Raw genomic sequence first — 17238 nt, 5'->3', positions numbered from 1 at the left:
CACACATACACACTTTTAAAAAATATTATTAAGCTTGCAGCAAAGTTAAGAATTCAAATGCCAGGATTACAGTTGCCTGTGCATTTTAACACATTATTTAACACATGATCACACATCTGGGGTTCTCAAACTGGGGGGTTGTGACCCCTTAGGGGGTAACAAACTATCAGCCTCCATCCTCAAATCTTGCTTCACCCACAGAATTTACAATAGTGCTAAATATAACAAAATGTGATTTTAATTTATAAGGGGAAGAGGGGTCTATCATAACCTTAGTCCCAGATCTGGACCTTAGCGTCCAAAATATGGGGGTTAGCATGAAAACCTCCAAGCTTAGTTACCAGCTTGGACCTGGTACTTGCTGCCACCACCCAAAAAATTAGAGTGTTTTGGGGCACTCTGGTCCCCCTGAAAAACCTTCCCTGGGGACCCCAAGACCCAAATCCCTTGAGTCTCACAACAAAGGGAAATAATCCTTTTTCCCTTCCCCCCTCCAGGTGCTCCTGGAGAGATACACAGACACAAGCTCTGTGAATCCAAACAGAGTGACTCCCCCTCTCCGTTCCCAGTCCTGGAAACAAAAAGGACTTTCCTATTCCCCAGAGGGAATGCAAAATCAGGCTGGCAAATCCAACGCACACAGATTTCCCCTGATTTCTTCCTCCCACCAATTCCCTGGTGAGTACAGACTCAATTTCCCTGAAGTAAAGAAAAACTCCAACAGGTCTTAAAAGAGAGCTTTATATAAAAAGAAAGAAAAAATACATACAAATGGTCTCTCTGTATTAAGGTGACACAACACAGGGTCGATGGCTTAAAAGAATATTGAATAAACAGCCTTATTCAAAAAGAATACAAATCAAAGCACTCCAGCACTTATATTCATGCAAATACCAAAGAAAAGAAACCATATAACTTACTATCTGATCTCTTTGTCCTTACACTTAGAAACAGAAGATTAGAAAACAGAACTACTTCTCCAAAGCTCAGAGAAAGCAGGCAGCCAGAAAACAAAGACTCAGACACAAACTTCCCTCCACCCAAAGTTGAAAAAATCCGGTTTCCTGATTGGTCCTCTGGTCAGGTGCTTCAGGTGAAAGAGACATTAACCCTTAGCTATCTGTTTATGACAGGGTCATACTCAGAAGCTTGCTGTGTAAAAGGGGTCAATAATAAAGAAGCTTGAAAACCATTGCCATACATATATTCCACAAGATCCTTGCTTCGTTCAGTACACAGAATGGGTGGTGCTCTGAGAATGAGGGCATGTCTACATTACAATGCTACAGCAGTGTAGTTACACCACTGCAGCTGTGCTGTTGTAGTGCTTTAGTGTAGATGTTACTTAGAACTATGGAAAGGTTTTTCCCATCAGCACAGGTAACCCACATCCCTAAGAGACAGTAGCTAGGTTGACATAAGAAATCTTCTGTCAACCTAGTGCTGTCTACACTGGGGGGGGGGTTAGTTTAGGGTGACCAGATGTCCCAAAATTAAGGCCTTTGTGTTATATATGCAACAATTCCACCCCCCACTCCCTGATTTTTCACACTTGCTATTTGGTCACCCTAGATTAGGTCGGTACTGCTACGTCTCTCAGGGGTGTGGATTTTTTTATAATGCTGAGAGACATGGTTATACCAAAGTAAATTCCTAGTATAAACCAATCCTAAATTAGGATTATAGAGTACACTAAGGTGTTGACTGTAGGACCCTCTGTCTCATTTGTTGCAGATGCTGGAAGGTGTGTCCTGAATGAGGCATGGGATTGCAGGAAGAGAAAGGATGGTCTCATGGTTAAGGAAGTTGAATACTACCCTGAACAACTGTCTCCTATCCCTGCCTCTGCCAGAGTTCCAATGTGATGCAAGTCAAGTGAAAACGAAACTTTCCACAGATGGTCACTAATTGGGTGTTCTGCATTTTCTGGGTGCCCAACTTGAGATATTGGGGTCTAATTTGCAGATGAGTGCTCACTGCTGCAGTTGAAGTCAATGGGAGCCATGGTTTGAACATATAAAAGGCTACACAGTGCCAAATACTTGGAAAAAAATCAGGTTTTAAACATCTCAAATTAAGCATCTAAAATTGGTGGATATTTTTTACTTTATTTCCTCTGTGCCTCAGTTCCTAAGCAAGAAGATGGAGATAATGCTACCTGTTCTCCTCACAAAGAGTTCATGAAGGTAAATTCAGAGCAAGAACATGAACCTGGGTCTCCCACATCCCATATGAGTGCCCTGATCACTGGGCTACAGAGTCAGTCTGGGAATGTCTGCAGGTGAGTTCCAGCATTGGCAGATAGACTCTCTCTAGCTCTGCCTGAGCTAGCACTCAAAAAATAGCAGCATAGATGATTCTGCATGGGTAGCAGCTTGGGATAGCTGCCCAACTCCAGCCCACCTGGGCTCCTGGGTCTGAGATCAGGCAAGTCTGTCTATTCATGCTAGGAATCACATCTCGCAGCTGCAGCACAGATGTACCCAGACTGACTCTCTAGCCTGGTTGTCATGGCACTCATCTAGGATGTAGAAGACTCACATTCATGCTCCTGTCAGGGCCAGCTCTAGGCACCAGCAAACCAAGCATGTGCTTGAGGTGGCACAATTTCAGGGGCAGCATTCTGGACACCACTTTTTTTTTTTTTTTTTTTTTTTTTTTTTTTGCTGCTTAGGGTTGCCAAAACCCCTAGAGCCGGCCCTGGCTCTTGCTTTGAATTTCAATTCATGAAGCCTTTGTGTACCTCAGTTCAGGCTAGCCCAAGTATTTCTGTCTGCACTGGGATTTACACCTTCCAGCTACACTATGGACATAACCACCCTTCCTTTTTGCCCACATAAATATAGTTCCAATAGGAAAGAGAGACTGCAAGAGAAAGAGGCACTGAGCGAACTGGGTGAAACTCTAGAAACTTTTCTGGTTTTTGCATGTAGTAGAGATACATTTAGAAACCATTTAATTTGTCACTGGCACTTTTCTGGAGTGAGGACTGATGCCATTTGAAACATAAATCACAGTAAGAATGAGTGATTGTATTGTGCTTTACAATACAACTCAACTCTTAAGAACATCCTACACTGTTTTACTTCAGAAAATCTCAGGAACTTAGTCAATTGATTTAAATCCTAGGGAAAGAGGAGAAGAGATCATGCTAAAACTGACATTCATTTTCATTGTCGGTTAAGATTATCATTCATTTCACTTTTGACCTTGGCTATACTGGAGACAGGATATTCACAGTTAAATGCTACTACATCTGGAGGGTTTAGACTAGCAATGACATATTTTCCTTCATCAGCCCAGATGACTTCAGGTGCTCATGTGCTTTCCTATATAGGAATGGACATAAGCATATGCTTAAATACTTTCATAAATCAGGCTTTTATATAAAGGGCGTAAACAAGGGTTAACTACCCAATGAGTTATTTGATAGCTTGTCCTAAAAGAAGGGTATATTGAACACAAAATACCACCACCACAACTGGCAGTAAAAGACTTAAAAAAAATCAGAGAGGTCAAGAATTTAATTAGTATACAGAAAACTTCTAGCTTTCCCACAGAATAACCTCTCAAGAAAAGCATTGGCCGAGACTTGACTTAGACACAAGCACAAGCAAATAGTTCTTTTGGGCCTCAGGTTTCTACAAACTACGTGAAGCAGCCAGACTGGAACTCATTGGCCTTCTCTTTGATGCCAGAGGAGATAAATATCCCTGTGTAATGCTGTATGGAATCTGGGGGACACTTTAGGATATTATGAATGCGAATACTGTAAAATTGCAATGAGTTATGCCAGATACACCATGTAAGATATCTGCAAAAATGTTATGATTTGCCAGATATGATACTCTTGTTTATATGTTTGTATCACCTTTTGTATTATGAGTTATAGATATGTATGTATATGTATGTCAAACATAGGCTATACTTCTGTGTGACACCTCCAGACAGTCTGGCATCAGATCTGCCTAGCGTGCTTGATGGCCCATTAAGAACCATCTGCTATACAACTGACCCATTGAGAGAAGGCAGAGGATACACCTTATGACTCAGCAAGGCCTGCATGGGCATGCCTATGGACAGAAAAGGCTTGTGTTTGAAACAAAGGAAGCACAGGCACATGGCAACAGACTATAAAAGGCAGCTGCATCTTCTCCATTTTGTCTTCAGTCCTGCTTCTTATCTCTGGAGGAACTTTGCTACAAACTGAAGCTCCGAACAAAGGACTGAATGACCCATCCAAACTGTGGATGAATTCCAGAGTGACTTTCAAACCAGCAAACTCACCAATACTGCTAGGAAACTCATGGACTTTGAATCTTTGTTTGTATGAGACTGTTTTACCATTTAACATCTGTGTTCTTGTTCTCTCTTTTTTCTTTATAATAAAATTTTAGTTTTAGATACTAAAGGATTGGCTGTCAGTATAGTCTTCTGGATAAGATCCAAACCTATACTGACCTGGTAATCTGATTGACCTTTAAGGGTCAGAAGAACATTTTGTATATGTGAGGAGAGTTTTTTTTAAATAACTTCTCACTGTACTGGACCTAGGTGTTGATTAGGAGCCTGAAAACTGGAATGAAATAAAGGGGGCTGTGTGAGATTTTTTTTTTTCGCTTCTTGATAACCAGTGTGAGGAATCATATGACTGGTTGGGAAATTAAACTTCAGTGTTACCCACCAATCTTGGGACTATCTGTTCCCCCTTTTATAGCCTGCCCTGATCTTGGCATTTCCAGTGAGGACTTCCCCGGGAACAACGGGTCACACCCTGTTCCATCTCTTCCTGCAGGAGAACAGGAGGTGGGGGCCTCATACATGTGAATATTTACAAAACAAAAAAGATGAATAATCATGATCATCTTATTATAATCTCTTTCCCTTTACAGCTATTGTTTATTAGCCTTAGTTGCTCTCTTGTCTAAAATTAAATAGTAAACTCTTCAAGGCAGCAACTGCATCTTTTATCTGTTCTCTAAAGCAAAGCATGCAGGTTAGGGCATCACTACTATATAATTAAGAAGGATATAATAAAATGTTGTGTATGTGCTAAATGATAGGACTGACCTTGAAAATGAGGCATGAGTTATGCAGAAGTTTATAATGTCCCTGCCTGTGCCTTGTAGATAAAAGCTTGAGTTAGGAAAGCATATACTTAAGTCCATTGTTATATAAGAAAACACAGGAGCACTTGAAGTCAATGGGATTTAAGTATTTTCCTCAATAGGGACGTTCTCCTAAATCAAAATCAGAGAGAGGATCTCCATCTCTCATTATCAGAAGCTTAAAACACTTTTAATGCTTATAATATATATTTTTCAATCATGTGATTTGAATAGTGGAAACAACTAATTTGGTTCTGTCAAAGATAATTGAATGTGTTCCCCATGGCAGATAAAACAAAGAAGTTTTTCTACTAAAAACAAGCAATCATGGCAAGATGTGAGCCAATCACCCTGACCACTATAAAATGTCTTTCCATTCCACCCATCTTTTTCCTAAATCATTTTTAGTTTTCTGCTCTTTTTCCCCTTTTATCTTTGATTATAAGAACTTGGGGGCAGGCACCATACATTTTTATATTTTTGTACAACATTTAGAAAATAATAATGCCCAATAAAAAGCAAAGTATGTACAGCAGTAGCTAAAGAGCCATAGCATGTCCCTACTTGTGCCACAGGCATGAAAGTGTACCAAAGTTTGAAAAGGAAACAACATGATGGAAGAAACAGGTAAGGACAAAAACATAAAGACTAGAGGCAATAACAAGCGAGAGGGAGTGTGGCAATACCAGATTTCATCTCAACAATGATCATCTGCAAAATGAAAGTGAGGAGCTATACATTGAATGATGCTACAGGATTCTTTCAGAAAGCTGTTTGGATGTGGAGGACAATGGTGTGACTAAAGAGAGTAGTCCTGGCTGTGTAAATAGGGATACAAGGTATTGAAGGCAGTAAGAAGAAAGCATGGTATTACCATATAAGGAAAAAAATAAAATGCCATTCTCTTTAGATCTCAGAGCTTTGACACAATAGAGGAATAATACAGTTTAGGAACCTTTCATCTCTGAGTTAGTAGATGCTGATGTACTTCAACTCCAAGTAGTGGGTTATATATAAAAGGATAGACCCATCAACTCTAAAGAAATAGCTCAGTAACATTGTATTGGTAAATATAAGAACTGACCATGATTGGATCAAAATCTAGTAATAAGAATTTTCAAAATTAAACTGTTACTTGGAAAATTTGATCATAATGCCTACTATCCAGCCTGTATCTTTGGGAAGAAATGAATGCTAATACTATAATAAAATTAAAATACTAAACTAAAGTTAGTTTTTTTAATGAATTAACATGCAATAACTATGTTGTTCACAATATTACCTTTCATTTAATCTGTGAATAAAAGAGGAATTTAATTTACTATCCATGTAGGCACTGCATGAATTAAAGACTATGCAGTGAGATTCTAAAACATAGAATGTGTGTGTGAGTAAAAATTTTAGGAAGGAAAATGGGAGAGAGAACTTTCAGTAGATAAAAAGAGGGAGAGAGAGAGAGAGAGACTGCTGGGGAGCAGACCCCCAGCCCACAATGGCTGGGATATCTAGGATAAGCTAGGCCTACCTAAGCATTAGATAAGATAGATATGCAGGTAGACTTTTTATTGTGTTAAGGCCTTTTTCTCTTTGTTCCTTACTGTTGAGCTTAAACCATACTTCCTTTAGAATAGGCTGTTTTGGGTCACTGCATTCACTGCTTATCACAGCTCCTGAAGGGAAGACTTGCAGAATGCCACGTCTGTTGAGCAATCACAGTTGGTACACAGGGTGTACCCTGGACCTGGTCTAAAGAGTCAGGAAAATCATGAGATTCCATCCAGAATAGGTGAAGACGAGAGGTCTAACACCTAAGGGGGATGCACTCAGAGAGATCAAAAGGTGCAGCTAGGCCTATGACATATATTTAAGTTGTGCTTGTCCTATATCTAGTAAAAACATTCCAAGTATAAATAAGAGTCTTGTTTACACTGCTGTGCTTCATGAGAAGTCAGACACTATGCCTTCACTTGTACTTGCAGTGTAAGATTTTTGGTAATACATTAAAAAGGTGTATTCCTCATCTGAGTTTAAAGGTTTTTCTATAGCTTCAATGCGTCACCCTTGGAAACAGCAGTCAACTTCACAAGTAAGTTTACCAATACATAATAAGTCTCCTGCCACAGTAACTGGAATGTATTCAAACAGACAATACCAATATATGAAAGAATAATTATGAGCTTTAAAAAAATCCCACTAAATGTTTTCCTTTGTCCTATTTTAAATCAGAAAATACAAGAAAAGAAAACAATATATATTTTGACATCTGATGCTCTAAACAGTACGTCATGAATAAGGGTGTGAAGCAGATCTCATTCCTCATCATTACTCTATCTGACATGCTTAATCTGCTTTTGGATCAAGTCATTTTAGGAGAATTTCCCACTTTTTCATCAGTATACATTCGTCTGGATGGCCCACAAGCATAATGAGTAAATACAGTAGCAAAACAAAACACAGCTTCTGGGGACTTAATCAAGTGTAAAATTGTTTCATCTTTTTTTATAGTACTGCAAAAAATGCACTTCAATATGTCTAGTTGAGTTTGATGAAGCACATTAAAAGCCCAAATACCTTTCAGTGAACACTTACGGCAAATAAGAAAGGTGGTTTACTGTCTGTAAAAGGTCAATCCCACCATATGGGAAATACTGCATTCTTCACCAGAAAAGCACAATTTTATTCCCATGTCTCCCCATAATAATTTGGATCCTTGTTCTCGCTTTCACACCCACCCACCCACACCACTATAAAGTAACTTAAGTAACAAAGAGTTCTGCAACAACAAGAAAACAATCAGAGTTTATAAATGGGTATTCAATAATAGTTTGTTTTATGTGTAAGAGAACAGATAGCTAGAAAGTAAGTTTGCTGGATGCAATTTATAGCTAAGGATATGATTCTATCATGGAGGTAACGGATTCTGTGACTTTCCAGAACCTCCATGACTTCTTCTGCAGCAGCAGGGTTGAAGCAGCTGTCAGCCCCAGGGATGCCAAGGCAGTGGCTGGGGTTGGGTCGACCTCCCCTGGGGCTGGAACAGCAGTGGTCATCCCCTGTGACAAAAGCAGTGTCAGTGCTGGAACAGATGGCAGAAGCAGCGGTCCTCAGGGCTTCCAGGGCAGCAGCTGAGGTTCAATCATCCCCTGCAGCAGGAGCAGCAGTGGGACTGGAAAAGCTGCTGGATGTCAGCAGCTGGCAGTGCTCTGACTGTTAGTCTTCTCCTCCACCATGGTATTTTTAGTAAAAGTCAGGGCCAGGTAGTGGGCTTCCATTAATTTTTGTTGATTGCCTGCAACCTGTCCCTGACTTTTACCAAAAATACCTGTAACAGAATCTTAATCTTATTCATAGCTAACCACCAGCAGGGCCAATGTATTATCTTCTTTTATTCTGGTTAACTTGAAGTCTGATCCTGCAAGGTACCAAATCCCTTCAACCATGACTGAATTTTCCTAGTGTTACAAATTGTTTAGATATTTTGAATTACTGTTACTTTTGAGAGAGGGGGAAAGATTAAATTTTAATCAGTATGGTCTAGATAGTGCAAACTTTACCCATCCTGGGTTAGCACTTGCCCACGTGAGTAGTCCCATTAGTGACCATTAAAGTAGTTACATAAGTAAGTGTTCACTAACATGAGTAAAGACTCCACAATTTGTCATATACTTACACTGGACAACTGAGGTAAATATATTCTTGAGCTATAATACTGTATTAAATTATAGTAAATCACAATCATTTGTTAATAACAAATCACATCAGGATGATGGCTTTTCAAATGAAAGGGAAAATGATTAATGTCTGGCCAACTTTAGATACTGTAATGATACATTAAATAAATTAACTTTTGGGAAAGATCTCACTTTTGGAAACATCAGTTTTAAGAATTCATGAAAGGAGACAGCTTGACTACTGCAAAATCCATAATCTCTTTGCTGGAAAGGTATTTGCATGTCACATATTGTGGAAAGAAATTTCATGACTGGTAAACCAAAATATTGCAATCAGGAACCAAATCCTGCTGTCAATATTTCTATGAAGTCTCCAACTGATTTATCTGAGTTGTTCACTAGTAAAGAATTACTATATATAGCACTTTACATACTCTGAGATAAAAGGGGCTATGAAATATGACATGTTATATACAGAATGAGGTGGTATGAAGATTATATTGGGATACAATATTAAATAGTGCAGTTCAACATGGTCAACATTTTTACAGAATTTTTGAATTTCTTGACTTATTTAGTTCTTAACACTGTCTTATTTAATGCCTTAAGATAATAATAATCCTTTTCAAGACGTCCTAAATCCTTGAGTTAAGTCTCACATCTACTAAGCCTACATGTAAGTATCAAATGAAGGAAAAGGGTTGCATCAAAGGTACCACATACCACATATATACACCACACTAGAGATTTTACAAACTTAACCAAGTTAACTAAAAAGCAAACTAAAAAGGTAATGTGCTGATGAAAGCAAAATCCAAATTTTACCTGAGAGAGTTCATTACTGTCCACAAGTCCATTGTTGTCAGAATCGAAATATTTAAACATTTGATCCACTAGCAATTTCTTTAAAATCATTTTATCTTCAGCATTTTTTTCTCTTGCTTGTGCAATGTATCTCTGGTTTTGTAGATCCAACAACATATTTTTCACTTTGCTGTATTCAGTGGATGTGCACTTGTCCCCTGGAAAGGAAATGCACAAGATAATTTTGAAGCTGATTTTAAAAATTGTTTAAATGGATAAAGAAAATATGCAAATAGAGAGGACAGTGACATCTTCTACTGCTAGCACTATCCAACAGGGTTAATGCATGTAGGTGCATTGCTGTTTTCATTTGTACATCTAGTGAGCTAGAGATCTGTTCTATGAAGGCTGAATCCAAGTAAGTGGGAGGTTTTCCATTTACTTATATGCGCTTTGGGAGAGGCCAAATAGGATTATAAAGGTGTAACAATCATATGTGGTTGCTTAGTTGTCTGTCTCACAAGATTTTCAATTAAAAACATTTTGTAACTACTTAAACAGTGTCCAACAGCCTGCTATTCTTTTCACTGTAGGTAATTTTAGAGCTGGACTATCTGAAGATTTTCATAAAATTTTATACATACTACATTTTGTATGAATATTAATAAAGTATAAATTACAATACAATATATGTGGTAATGATGGTAAACATGATAAAATGATGTATTACAAAATGTATATAGTTCATAACAGTATTTGACTTCAAAAACAAAAGTGACAACTGTAAGTACTCATAAACCAACCCAAACTCTTTATCCACCTTGAATATGAATTTAAGTTTAATAGAGGAGGGAGGGTAAGAGGGAGCAAGCATATCTATGACATATGATCTAGTAGAGACAGAAAGTGGGCAAGTTAATACCCTTTATTGAAACAGCTTCTGTTAGTCCACTAAAAAATATTATCTCAACCATTGGGGGGAGGGATAGCCCAGTGGTTTGAGTAGTGACTTGCTAAACCCAGGGCTGTGAGTTCAATCCTTGACGGGGCCATTTGGGGTAAAATCAGTACTTGGTCCTGCTAGTAAAGGCAGAGGGCTGGACTTGATGACCTTTGGTCCCTTCCAGTTCTACAAAAAAGGTGTATCTCCATATATTGTCATCATCTTACATCTCTCATATCCTGGGATCGACAGAACTGCATACTTTTTTTTTCTAATTTATTCCTTTCATTGTCAGGTATTTCTATAAACCAGGGACTACATTATGCATATGTTCTGGTTACAGTGATTATAAAAGCTATTTTCTCTACAACAAAATGTAATAAAACCTCCTCAATTCCTCTAACCTCCATCACACACATACAGGCCACATTTCAAGGTGAAGGGAGAAGTTTTGTTGTAATATTAGAAACAAGTTTAAGGTTTCAAGACAGAGTTGTTTCTTGAGATCACAGAAATCATAGAAATGTAGGGTTAGAAGGGACCTCCGAAAGTCATTTAGTCCCTGGCTGAGGCAGGATTAAGTATACTACACCATTCCTGCTAGATTTTGTCTAACGTGTTCTCAAAAAATTCTAGTGATGGGGAATCCACAACCTCCCTACATAGCCTGTTCCAGTGCTTAACTATCCTTATAGTTAGAAAGATTTTCTAATGTTTAACCTATATATCCCTTTCTGCAAACTAAGCCAATTTCTTCTTATCCTACCCTCAATTGATCACTGTCCTCTTCATAACAAACTTTTACATAGTTGAAGACTGTTATGTCCCTTTCAGTCTTCCCTAGACTAAACATGCTCAATTCCTTTTAATCTTTCCTAACAGATCATGTTTTCTAAACCTCTTACCATTTTTTGTTGCTCTCCTCTGTCTCTCTCCAGTTTTATCACATAAGTTTTATCACAATACTCCAGCTAAGGCCTCAATAGTTCAGAGTAGATCAGAATAATTTTATTTTGTGTCTTACATATGACATTCCTATTAACAGTCCCCTCTCCTTGATATTTGTCTCTATTTGCAACAGCATCACACATAAGAACAGCATACTGGGTCAGATCAAAAGACCATTAAGCCCAGTATCCTGTCTTCCAACATTGGCCATTCCAGGTGCTTCAGAGGTAATCAACAAGTAATTCAACCCCTGTTGCCAATTCCCAGCTTCTGACAAACAGAGGCAAAGGACACCATCCCTGCCAATCATGGCTAGTAGCCATTGACGGACCTATCCTCCATGTATTTCTCTAGTTCTTTTTTGAACCGTTATAGTCTTGGCCTTCAACACATCCTCTGGCAGAGTTCCACAGGGTGACTGTGTGAAGAAATACTTCCATTTGTTTGTTTTAAAAGTGCTGTCTGTTAATTTAATTTGGGGACTCCTAGTTCTTGTGCTATGAGAAGGAGTAAATAACACTTCCTTATTTACTTTCTACAAACCAGTTGTGATTTTATAGGCCTCTATCATATCCCCTCTTAGTCATCTCTTTTCCAAGCTGAAAAGTCCCAGTCTTATTCATCTCTCCTCATACTGAAGCTGTTTGATGCCCCTAATCATTTTTGTTACCCATTTCTGAACCTTTTCCAATTCCAATATATCTTTTTTGAGAAGTATTCAGTATTCAGTAGTGGGCATGCCATGTATTTATATAGAGGCAATATGAAATTCTGTCTTATTATCTATCCCTTTCTTAGTGATTCCCAGCATTGTGTTAGCTTTTTTGACTTCTGCTGAGCATTGAGTGTTTTCCAAGAACTATTTACAATGCTCCAAGATCTCTTGATCTTGTTGACTCATATTCAATTTGTGATCCACTATAACTCCCATGTCCTATTCTGATGTACTGCTGCCTAGTCAGTTATTCCCCATTTTGTATTTGTGCATTTGGCATTTCCTTCCTAAGCGCAGTACTTTGCACTTTATTGATTTACATCTTGATTCAGATCAGCTCTTAAATTGTTCAAGGTCATTTTGAATTCTAATCCTGTCACATGAAGTGCTAGCAAACCCTCCCAGATCATCTGCAAATTTCATAAATGTACTTTCTACTCCATTATCCAAGACATTAATGAATATATTGACTAGTAGTAGACTCAGGACAGACCTCCGAAGGACCCCGCTTGATATGTCTTCCCAATTTGACAGCAAACCACTGATAACTTCTCTGTGAATATAGCCTGTCAACCAGTTGTGCATCCACCTTATGGTAATTTCACTGAGACCATATTTCTCTAGTTTAGTTATGAGAATGTCACTTGAGACTGTGTCAAAAGCCTTATTAAAGTCAAGATATATTGCCTTTATTGCTCCTCCCTATCTATTAGGCCAGTTATCCTGTCAAAGAAGGAAACTAAATTAGTTTGGCCACTCTGTATCATATGCCCTTGAGGAGAGTGGCACAAGGACATGGCTGGCGCAGGTATAGCCCCAACAGACACTGATAGTCAAAAGATTCCAATTGCACACCATACAATTTATACAAAGACTTAAAGTAGAATTATATCTAAAATTTACTGTGTCTTACAAGCTCTTAATTTCTCAAAGCTGGACAACATATGTAGATCCTGCCTCATGGGCTGTATGTATGCGCTGTGACCAAAGGGTTAACAGTCTACGCCACCAATTTTGCAAAGTATTCCATTTGTCTTAGGACAGATGTCTGGTGGTTAAAGCACTGTATTGAGACTCAGGAGATCTCAGTTCAATTCCTATTTCTGACACAGGCATCTTATGTGACCTTGGGCAAGTTTTGTATAGTTTTTGGAAAGAGAATAAGTTTAACTAAAGAAACCATAGCTTTTTCTCTAGTGTAGAATTAGGTCAATATATTTTACTTTGTTAGCTGGTCCAAGCTGACTCTAGGGTCTCCCACTGTATAGTTGAGATAACACTTCTAATACACAGGAGTATTATAAAGCTGTAAACATTACTATGTGGGAAGGATTCACATGGGGAACATCAAGTCTTCTTGTAGACACAAAATTACTTAAAGTTTGACTTTAATTTGAGATAAAAATTATAATGCTTAAACAGTGAAAGTTCAATATTTTTACTTTAAATGTCACTACATGTACTAAAGTACTAATTATCCAAGTGAATTTTATTGAAATAATTCAATCACTTAGTCATGAAGACATTTTTCATGCCTTAATTAAAACCATTTTAGTTCTCAACTTTGAACAGGTCAGTTACTTGAACTAATTACACTTACTATGGAGAGTGAGAAGAGGAATATAGAATTTTTTCTGTCTTTTATTTACATAGCTTGCTTATCTCAAATTGACTACAATAGTCATATGTAGAAAAAGTGGAGTAAATAATTAGAATCTACATCTAGATTTGACAATGATGGAGAATCTATTGTTTCTGTTCTGCATTAACTGACTACATACAGAGCGATATATGGCATTTACTATTGGCATAATAATTTAGATACTGTTTTTTAGGTGATTCACAATGACTATAGATTAAGGGAGGGATCCAGTTAAACTCTTGCCTGCAATCACTCTAATTATACTATAACAGTGTCACTGTCAACTAAATACCTTAAATTACCCCCTATCGGTTGTTAAAATGGTTTATACTTACCACACTGATAAATCATGTATTCATGGACAAAATACTTCCCTAGGAACAGAAATTGTCAGCCTTAACTAAAAGTCTCTATGGAGTTTCTACAATCAAGGTAATTTCTGGTCCCTATTTTTTTGGTTTCTGTTGGAAATTTAATAATTTTTTTCCTAAGGGGAAATCATAACCATTGGCATAAGTTGCTGGTTACCAAAAAAACAAACAACCAAAGTTTTTATTGTGTTTGTATATCATTAATGATTCTTAGGTTAAACAATTTTAATGTGAAAAAAAATAGGAAAGAAACTGTAGTTAATTTGAGACAGAAATGGATAGCTAATTATTGTATAGATTCTGAAACATTAACAAGGTTTGTCGTGACCAGCCAGCTATAAACGAAGTAAATATAATTGGCAAAGCAATTTTATCTGTCTATAGCCCATCTCCTGTAGATCATCATTTTAGATTAGAATTTAGTATTTAAGCCTATTCTTTCTATGGTGCTGTTTAAGTAAGATAATAGCGGTAATTTCCTTGCACTGTGTACCTGTTCACTCTACAGATCTACCTGATTCTGAATTACAATACCAGCTACAATAGTAATGGGCCATCCAACATCTTCTCCATCTCTTTGAGATTAGTATAGAAAGATTGTCAATATTTAATCACCAAAGCACAGTCATTTTTTCAAAACATAAAATAATAACAATTTATTGTATTAAAAAAACCTTTGTCTGAATCAGTTAGGATTTAGACAGATACCATTGCACTTCTCACACACAATACAAATGAAATACGGTGACAACTGTAATTAAGATGCTTTGGATGTATAGGTTCTTTGCCAGTTAGGTCTGTGATGTTTGCGACCGTGGCAAGTTATTTAACCTCTCTGTGCCTCGTTTCCCATCTACAAAATGAGAATAATACTCCCCTAGCTCACAGAAAGAGCACTCAATTCAAAGTACTTTGAAGTTATTGTGTACAAAAGTATTATATAAAAGTATTGTTGATAATTATGTTAGTCTATTCCTGACTGAGAACTTATAAAAGAAAATAACTTCTAACACTTGCAATAAGTTTTCTGTTACCATTGTTTTTGTTTGTTTCTTTTCAATAGTTCAGGACAGCTATCAATAAATAATGCAAAAATACCCTGAATGTGTTGACCTTCAGAAATGCTGCAAAACCCATCAATTTGACAATACTTCAGGGGAGGGCTGACTCCTGGGCATTTTGGTGGAAGGATTATGTATAATTTACTGATGTACTTACTGGCTAGTATATTAACTTATCTTATTGTATTATATTGCTGACTGATACCCCCTATAAATTTTAAGTTTTCATTGTTAGATTGCTTAGAGGTTACATATACGTATTTACATATTTTAAATCAAAATAAATATATAAATAAAAATTGTAACTACTTTTCAACACATGCTCAAATTGTTTAGCCTACATTTTCTCTACAGAGTTTCCTCTTAACATGCTGAGTCAAAGAAACAAGGATAGGTAAAAAGGTACAGACTACCATTGGCATTCTTTAAGAATAAGAATGACTCAAGAACCTGCACAACCTGTGACAATTCTATGGAAAAGTGTGGTTATGTCTAGCTTTCCTTACCCATTCTTTCTTTTTCATTGTATTTGACAGAAAGAACTTAGCTTATATTGAACTTTGCTACCTTGTATCAAAGTTGCTGTGAAGACTCTGGAAACTTTGATGTAATGTGCACCTCAATATCACTAGGTGTTCCTGCAGAATATTTTTGTTTTATGTTAGCAGCAGTGTAACTTTGATAATGGTTTAAGATTATTACATTTGTTATATATATAACAGGTTTATATTAGACTATTGAGTTAAAATAATTTGGTGTTAGTCCTCTTTATCTGTAAAATAAGTATAAGTAGAGATCATTTTCTGTGCATTTGACCTGCCTCCCCAATTACCAGCCCTTTTCCTTTCTTTCCACTTCTAAGCTCCTTGAAATTTCATTTAGAACTGCTGCTTTGACTTCCTCTCTTCCAGCTCATTCCTATATTCCCTCTAATTTATATAAATACAATAAGAATACACAAGACTGTAGTACAGTGTAAAAGCTCCTACTGGCATAAGTTGGCATTGCCAAAATTACTTTAAAATGGTGAAACTATGTCATTCCAATTGAGTGCCAATAAAGTCTTACCTACCATACCATCATGTATGCTCAATATGCCCCACATGCCACAGAAAATTATGTTTTAGAGAGTCTTTTAATCAATTGGGATAACTTTTTGCATGCTTCTGCCTATATAGCTCAATGCCTTAGTCAGTGTGAGTCCAGTTGTACAGGAGTCATAGGGAGAGAAAAATCAATCAAAATGTCACACACCTCTAAAAGTGATCACACTTTCTTTTTTGTTTGTTTTTGTTTTGTTTTGGTATTTCAGTGTGTCATGATTTTAATATTATTGAGACTTCCAGGGCTAGAAAGTAGTGATAGCCATCCAGATGGGAAGCTATGAATCTTCTCTTTCCAAAAATATAAAGCTCCTATTCCTAACTGTGCAGCTAGATAACAGATCATAAACCTATCAGTCTTGATCTAACACTGATTATTGCCATTTATATGGGCCGCAAGAAAAATACACATTTCAGGGGAAAGGAAAAAACATTCCTCTGTCATTTAAAAAATATGTTTTTTCAATCAGCATCTGTTTGAAACTACTCATAGGTTCAGAATTTTAGAAGTAGTCTGGGAAAAGATGAATTAGTGTGTGCAAGGACAGCGACTGGCACCATATTGCTTAACTCTAAATACATAGGTAGTTGTGCTGACTTCAAAAGGAACTATTATTTAATACTTGCATCGCTGTTGCAGCTGGGAATCCAAGTCAGGAAAACAAGGTGGCTCTGCAGATATTTATGCATAAGACACAGCATGGTGGAAAAGAACAAAGATGCTTGCTTGAAAATTTAACCAGTAGATGAAGAAGTCTTGAATTTCTGACAGAGCAGAGGCATGAGTTGACATCTCAATAACATATGACTGTTGGTAAGCAGGGTGGGTAGGACATGAAGGCTTTGAAAGTGAAGACAAGTAATTTGTCTTT

At 37.2% G+C, this 17238-nt stretch overlaps 1 protein-coding gene across 3 annotated transcripts in view; it reads right to left on the bottom strand.

Moving 5' to 3' along the window:
* The window catches only part of FSTL5 (follistatin like 5), a 578464-nt gene that overhangs the window by 250958 nt on the left and 310268 nt on the right, over positions 1–17238 (bottom strand). For all 3 annotated transcript variants that reach the window (XM_030564448.1, XM_030564450.1, XM_030564449.1), the window contains exon 5: positions 9605–9801. In XM_030564448.1, the coding sequence (XP_030420308.1) occupies positions 9605–9801 (197 nt within the window). The remainder of the gene's footprint in view (positions 1–9604; positions 9802–17238) is intronic.

This window comes from Gopherus evgoodei, chromosome 5 (assembly GCF_007399415.2).
Source record: "Gopherus evgoodei ecotype Sinaloan lineage chromosome 5, rGopEvg1_v1.p, whole genome shotgun sequence".
Taxonomy (NCBI): domain Eukaryota; kingdom Metazoa; phylum Chordata; order Testudines; family Testudinidae; genus Gopherus; species Gopherus evgoodei.
Note: the sequence above shows the minus strand (reverse complement) of the source record. Positions and strands in the feature narration are given on the sequence as shown.